Source organism: Vicia villosa, unplaced genomic scaffold (genome assembly GCF_029867415.1).
Source record: "Vicia villosa cultivar HV-30 ecotype Madison, WI unplaced genomic scaffold, Vvil1.0 ctg.001170F_1_1_1, whole genome shotgun sequence".
Classification (NCBI taxonomy): domain Eukaryota; kingdom Viridiplantae; phylum Streptophyta; class Magnoliopsida; order Fabales; family Fabaceae; genus Vicia; species Vicia villosa.
Genome location: NW_026705514.1, coordinates 54,557 through 62,010, shown reverse-complemented (window position 1 = coordinate 62,010; position 7,454 = coordinate 54,557). Strand labels below are relative to the sequence as shown.

General features: G+C 35.4%; 2 protein-coding genes across 3 annotated transcripts; both read right to left on the bottom strand.

The window, feature by feature from the left end:
- Positions 1 to 243: 243 nt before the first annotated feature.
- Positions 244 to 972, bottom strand: LOC131633722 (uncharacterized). Its single transcript, XM_058904408.1, has 2 exons — positions 589 to 972; positions 244 to 519 (listed from the first exon to the last, which is right to left on the bottom strand). The coding sequence occupies exons 1-2, from the start codon at positions 769 to 771 to the stop codon at positions 244 to 246; spliced, it is 459 nt and encodes a 152-aa protein (XP_058760391.1). The 5' UTR covers positions 772 to 972.
- A 1,036-nt stretch (positions 973 to 2,008) lies between these two features.
- On the bottom strand, positions 2,009 to 7,181 carry LOC131633732 (putative disease resistance RPP13-like protein 1). Of its 2 annotated transcripts, XR_009293391.1 has the most exons (3): positions 3,060 to 7,181; positions 2,598 to 2,768; positions 2,009 to 2,292 (listed from the first exon to the last, which is right to left on the bottom strand). XR_009293391.1 is itself a non-coding variant. In XM_058904419.1 (2 exons), exon 1 carries the CDS (start codon positions 7,041 to 7,043, stop codon positions 3,099 to 3,101), a length of 3,945 nt encoding a protein of 1,314 aa, XP_058760402.1. In that variant the 5' UTR covers positions 7,044 to 7,180; the 3' UTR covers positions 2,009 to 2,292; positions 3,060 to 3,098. The 2 variants fall into 2 exon arrangements, 1 of the variants encoding a protein (XP_058760402.1); XM_058904419.1 differs by lacking the exon at positions 2,598 to 2,768 and having other exon boundaries at positions 3,060 to 7,180.
- Between the last annotated feature and the right edge of the window lie 273 nt (positions 7,182 to 7,454).

The following is a 7,454-nucleotide window of genomic DNA, read 5'->3' as shown; positions in this document are numbered from 1 at the left end:
ATATAAACAAAACCTGTAAATTATATTTAAGATTGTAACAAAACAAGACTATTTGTTTTAAATTTGTAACAACCAGGTCCTTCTACTTATATTGTAGTAACATAATTCGTACATTGGTCAATGCAGAATGTTATACAAATACAACACAAAATATGCAGAATTGATACAAATACAACACAAAATATGCAGAATTGATATAAATTAGCTTCATGTTTTACACTGCAGTACAATTTGGTTATTAATTCACCATTGCTTGATCAAAGTAAACATCAACCCTACAACAAGCATAACTAAAAACATAATGACATAGACTTGTAGCTTCATCATTTTTATGCAATTCTTCAGCATCTCATTGTCATCCTTTGCAGAGGCCCTTCTAAGCATCTTTATTTCTACATCTTTTTCTTCACATTTGGAACATTTGGAAATTACTGAAGCATGAATCCCTGGGTTGGTTTCATCATTGTAATGGTTCTCATACCACTCAAAAAAGTTGCACCCAACATTATCAGGTTCACTCTGTTAAAAAAACATTAACAAGTCAAGAAAATAAGTTAAATATGACTCAAGAAAATAAGTTAAACTTACCACAAAGTATCTACATCCCCAAAATAGCTTCCCAAGGTTCCTTCCTTTCTTCTTAACTGTTCTAACAACTGCTTTGGCTCCACACGAACAAGTGGGTGCAATTTCATATTGAGAAGCACCTGAAATGAATGTATTAGAGCTCTGACTTCTTCGATTTGGACCGCTGCTACCATATGAGGCCATTGATTGAATTTGGGGAAGTTAGGGTTCTAAGCAATTTGAAATTGGGGAGATTGAATCCTATGTATTTCAGACCTAATATAGAATAAATATTATAATTAATGCTTATTCAGCACTGTTAAGTGACACATCAGCGCCGTTACTGCCACCTAAGCGTTTTTGGAACGGAGTTTGTAGAAAAGGTCAAACGTGCAAACGTTAGTTAAGATAAAGGACCACTTTGTAGCGAAATAAACTTAAAGGACCACCTTGTTACAAAAAAATAAGATAAAGGACCCTGCGTATAATTTTGCCTATATATATATATATATATATATATATATATATATATATATATATATATATATATATATATATATATATATATACCAAACACATGATAGGATAAGTCTTATCATGTATGTATCATATCTTATTTTTATCCTGTTTGATATCTTATCATGTCTCTATCATATCTTGCGCAACAGACCCTAAACCCATTTTATATTTTATGTCGTGGTTTATTTTATAACATGAATTCCAGAGTGAAATTCATAACTTACATTTGACACACAATATGAGAAATACTACCTCATTCACATTTAAATAAAATATTAATTTCACACTAATTTAAAAAAGTTAGTTTATATTTAATTTTTTAGATTACATAAAAAATACAATGAATTTTAATTATTATTTTTTTATAGTTAATTGATCAACTACACATTAAATATTTTTGAAATCAATGAAAGATATATTATAAGAGAGATCAATGTGTCCATCCACAAACTGAAGGATCTAAGTCTGTCACATTTAAATACCTTTCTGAAATAAAAATGGATTCTAGATTTCTACAGCCATCAACGAAAAGAGCTTGGAGCACTGGGAAACCATCCAATGGAAAGGAGTTAAGTGCATAACAACTATTCAATAAACGCAAATACACAAGTGATTTGGAATATTCGTCCCGCCATACAAGTTAATGCTTAGCTTCCTGAGGTTAAATGATGGTTGCAACATATTAAGCACATTTTACTCTTGTTCGTGAGTCTTCAGTCGGTTTACTCAATTGTAACTCTAATCTCTCAATATGTTCTTTGTTTATCATGTTGGCATCATAAGCCTCCTTAGCATCAATGACATCATGATTCTTTATGCAAAGTTTTCCCTGTAGATTAGGAAACTTCCCAAGTTGTTTGACACTTGGCCTGACTTATTGCTTGCCAACTATAAAAACAGTTAAAGTATGAAGGCATTTCAGTTCGATAAAAAATTAATTTGAAATAAATGGTCCTTGCTTGTCCATAAAAACAGGAAAAAGGTCTAATGTTGATGATCATTACAATTAAAGACATTATATTTCATATCAATAACAACATAAGATCAAAACAGATCCTTGAACTTTACTCCTGTCAGTCAGATTCATGCACTAGTTTTGTTGCATTCATATTTTTCAACTTTGTATTCTACTCCATTTGGTCAAACTGATCCATCTTCTACCGTAAAACTTCCTTAAAATATCCTTTCCTAGGCCTTAACTGTTATCTGCAATCATAAAAATTCAAGAAATAGGTGGCTTCAGAATAATAAACTACTCAAAATCTAGTAAAACATTGAAATTATAGACCATCAGAATTGTTTTTCAACTATATTTCTCGGTATCATAATGTGATATATTGAAATTAAGAAAACAAATATTATACAATCCTAAAAAGGTTTTACACAACTTTTCAATTGTTTTAGTCAAAACCAACATGAGTATTAGCAAATTAAGTAGTAGTAGTAGTCGTAGTAGTAGTATAAATTTCACCATAATAAGGTGTTACACAAAATTCGACTGAAACCAGTACCACCAGTGTATGTCATTGGGTCTCGACACTCCCAGGTAATATGGTAAATTAAATTTCACCATCAAGTTCTCACTTCTCACACACAAAAGTTGCGTCTCTAATTTCAGCCTGGACATAGTTTTATCAATCAATTTCGGGAGAAATGTAGCAACAAGCACAGGACCTTAGAATCTACAAAGATGACAAATGAATAGAGAAGTCAAACCTTTTATTTTAATTCTTGTTTCAGAGAGTATTATAGCAAAGTCAAAAATCTAAACCAAATTACAGCAAATGATTCTGAAATAATAGTTACAGCAAGGAATATTGAAAAAACAGGCAAAATTGAATTAACAGGGAATATCAAGTCACATACATACACATGGCATGCTAAATGAAATCGAACAACATGCTATAATTGAAATTTTATATTTTCTCTTGGACAGTAACTAACTAGCAGGGATATATATAGGAAAAACATACCTGAAATATGATAGCAATTCTTCCTTCCCTTCCCATTGCTCATATTGTCAATTTATTATCTATTTTTATGACAGGGATGTGAGCAATGTTGGACCAATGTTCCCCTCTCTGATTTTCATACTTTGCTTTTAACAGACGGCAATTACTAATGATCAGTCGCTTAAGAGAAGGGAGACCGTCTTTTGGCAATGACCCAAGTCTTCGACAATCATCAAGCTCCAGTATTTCTAGAGAGGAAGGTAACCTGTCCGGCAAGGACTTAAGTTTTGGGCAATAACAAAATTCCAATGATTTCAGATAGGAAGGAAACATGTTCTCTGGCAATGATCCAAGCTTTGTACAATTATTAAATCTAAGATTTTCGAGAGAGGAGAGGTGTTGAAGTCCATTTCCTGGTAAGGATTTCCTTTTAGTGAAATTATGTATTGACAGAGACACGAGAGAAACCGGCAGCAACTGCTCCTTCAACAAGGTGTTAACAATACCATCACCTCTGATATCCAAATCAGACAGAGCACTAAGGTTTTGGAGACCCCATCCTGGGGCAAACGTTTTCGTTCTCAATGATACAAAGAAAATTGATCGTAAGTTGGGAGGGAGGCTAGCTCCTTCATAGCATGGTAATGATGGTAATGTGAGCCACAAGCTTTCAAGAGCAATGAGGGTGTCCATCCGTAGAGGAAGTGATATAAGTGCATTATGGTTGGGGGTGTCCATCCGTTGAGGACGTGACATAAATGCATCACTGTTGGAAACATTAAGTGATTGGAGGGTCGACGGGCAATGGGAATAAATTTCTGAAACAAAAAAGCATTGCAGATTCTTACAATCTGAAATGTAAAGACTATGGAGCACAGGGAAACCATTCAGTGAGAAGGAGGTAAGCGCATCACAAGATTGCACTAAATCCAAAGACACAAGTGATGTGTACTTGCTCCACGTTTCAGGAGGCAGGAAAGCTAAATTCTCACAGTTAGAAATACTTAGTGACTGCAGAGAAGTGGGTAGACCATCATCCGGAAATGATAAGAGAGATGGAATCGAATAGAGTTCCAAGTGTTGAAGAGAAGTGGAACTCGTAAACATTTTAGGTAGAGACAACATCATCCTACTAAAGTTCCGTATTTTTACACGCTGCAGAAGACATGGAGAATTACTTTCAAACAACGACCATTCAGTGGACTCTGCAGAATTACTTTCAAACAACGACCTTACAGTGGCCTCTCCAGAACGCACCTCTAAAGATTTTACCGAGGAAAGCCAATGCAAAGTAGATGGTGTAGACAACATACCATCACACCGAATTATTGTAATTTCCTCTAAGGAAGGAAGATTACTAGGCAAATGTCCTTTCAGTTTAGGACAATCATCTAACTTCAGAGTTTTAAGACGAGGAAACGGAAACTTACTGCCTCCGAAGGAACGCCATTCCTTCCAATTAGACATGTAGGAAAATTTAAGATGCTCAAGGGATGGAAATGGTTGGAATGAAGAATTAAAACCTCCACCTGACATGCCATAGAATTCTGGACCAATTGTCTCCAATATCGACATACCTTCTATACTTAGATCTTTGAGAGAAGGTAGTTGCCCTAATGATGGAAGTGTGACACAATAGTCACAATAACATATGTGCAAGTACACCATGTTACAAAATGAAGAATCTCCCAACCAACTTGGTAAGCTTGTCCCGCGATAAATTCCAATGATCAATTTCTTCAAGTTTATTGATGGTTGCAACCCATCAAGCACAACTGTTTGTGTTTGTGAATCATGTGGTCGTTCTTCTTCTTCTTCCCAAAATAACTCTAACTGTTCTTCTTCTTGTTTCCAACATAACTCTAACTCATCAATGAGTTCTTTATTCTTCAAGTTGGCATCACATGCTTCACTGACATTGATGACATTACACAGATTTCCGATGTAAAGTTTTCCCCGAATGTTAGGAAACTTCCCAAGTTCTCTCACACTTAACCCAACTTGTTGCTTGCCCACTATGAAAGCAGATAGAGTTTGAAGGTTTTCCAATCGAACAATTTGCATTGGCATCTTCTTAATGCGAGCGTTACTGATATCAAGGTGGCGTAACTTAATTAACTTTTCGATACCTACCGGCAATTCATTGAGTAAAGAGCATGATGATAAATTTAAGGTTTGCAAATAATACAAGTCACATATTGATTCAGGCTGGCTTTTGATATTCGTATGGGAGAGATCGAGATACCGCAAATGCAACAACTTATAAATTGAATCTGGTAACACGGTGACGTTTTCGTGATGTGATAAGGATAGCACACGCAAACATCTTAGTGTGGGTAGCAAATCATCAACCACCTTTCTAGATAAGAAACTTGATCCCTGGCGAATGCAAATAGGCAAGAAGCTTCGCAGGCTTTTAAAATCGTAGAAAATCTCAAACTTCTTGAAAGTGTCATACTCGTCTTGAATATATGACAAATGTTGAACCTTTTTTGAGATGATGCCCCCACATTCAAGCTTGCAACAACTTTTCCCAGATACAACCTCAGCTAAATCATAGAGAAGGTCGTGCAGAACAAACTTTTTTCTCTCACTGTCATCATTCAACTGTTGAATGAAGGATCTTGATAACAATTCAACAAAGTCGTCATCACCTACTTCTTCCGGTGCTTTTTCACCCTCAGAATGTTCAAGGAAGCCTTCTGCCATCCACAACAAGATCAATTGCTTTCTATCAAAGGAATAACCCTTTGGAAAAACTGAGCAATAGGCAAAACATCTTTTCAAGTAAGAGGGAAGACATTGATAACTCAAAAGCAAAGATGGAAGAATATTATTATCTGGTATCTTCCATATGTTGCTAATCAAAATTGAAATCCAGTCCTTTAAATCTACACTTGAAGACAAAAGTCCTCCAAGTGTTTTGGCAGCTAGTGGCAATCCTAGACACTTTCTTGCAATTTTCCTACCAATTGCTTCAAGATCTGGGTATTCACTGCCACCATAAACTTTACTTCCAAATGCATGCTTGGAAAGTAAAGACCAACAGTTTTCGTCTGACAAAGGTTCTAATTTATGAATTGGAAATGTATGCACAACCTCTGCCACTTTTTCTTGACGCGTTGTGACGATCACCCTACTTCCCAATTTTCCATTAACCAAAGGAGCTACCAACTCATGCCAATCATTATAACCAACATTCCATAGGTCATCCAACACAAATAAAAATCTTTTACATTTCAACTTCTGCTTTAACTTAAGTCGAAGATAATCAAGATCGTTTTCCCGGTAAGATGATGAACATGCAAGTAGAGTTTTTGTTACCCTCAAAATATCAAAATTCTCCGACACACGAATCCACATTTTCAAATCAAAATGCTCATTAACTTCTTTATCATTATAAACTAGTTCAGCAAGTGTAGTTTTACCAACCCCTCCATCACCTAAAACAGCAACCACGTCTAGATTTGTACCGGTATCCGACAACAACATATTCATCAATTTCTCTTTATCATCCTCCCTACCAACTATGAAAGATTCGTTTAACACTGAACTTGACCCCGAACTCGAACGCATTCTACAAGAAACCCTACCACTTACAGATTGTAAACCAATGAAACGAATCCGATGAACAAAACGTTGTAGCCTTAGATTCATAAATTTCAATCTATAATCAAATGTAAAATCGTGTTTAGGTTGAGTGTACTTCACCTTGCATTTTATCAAATCGTAACCGATTTCATCGATCAAATCATCTGCATCTGAGATCACGTCGTACAATTCATCCATCCATTGTTTGACTGCGGGATTGAAGAACTGCTTCCGCTCTGCATCGGGAAGAACTGAATTGAGAGTGAGAAGCGATGTTTCGAAGACGGTGAGTTTCAGGAGATTTAACTTGCTGCTTGTGATGTAATCGATGAACTCTGATGAAGCGAGTCTCAGTAGTAAATCTTCAACTGTCGCGGAGAGAAAAGCGCTTCCTACCAATGCTGTTGCGGCCATTTTTGCGAATGCAGAGAACGATTTTAGGGTTAGAGCTATGAAAGAGTGCTAGCAAAAGAGTGAAAGTGTTTTTGAGAATAGGGTTTAGTTCTGCTTCGGGAAAGAAATTCATGTGAAATTATTTTCATTTTATTGTAATATTTTATTTTATTTTTAATTTATAGAGAAATTTAAAACGAAAAATGAAGGGAATTACTCTTATATCTTCTCCAAAATTCCAGGTAAAATTAGGTGCACATTTTTTTGTTGATCCAAAACGGTAGTGGCGGCTTCCGACCATGCAATTGATATATGTATTTACCATGTGACTCATATAAGGGAATCACATCTATTTTGAAAATAGTGTGTTACCTCTGTTGCAAATTATTAATGATAATTAATAATATGATTGTGTTCCAAAATGACAAGGAA

Excerpts from the sequence above, each read along its gene's own strand:
- LOC131633722 (XM_058904408.1), bottom strand. The coding sequence starts at position 771 with ATGGCCTCATATGGTAGCAGCGGTCCAAATCGAAGAAGTCAGAGCTCT. Across the intron at positions 520-588 it reads GGGGATGTAGATACTTTGTG|AGTGAACCTGATAATGTTGG; the intron begins GTAAGTTTAACT and ends TTTTTTTAACAG.
- LOC131633732 (XM_058904419.1), bottom strand. The coding sequence starts at position 7,043 with ATGGCCGCAACAGCATTGGTAGGAAGCGCTTTTCTCTCCGCGACAGTT.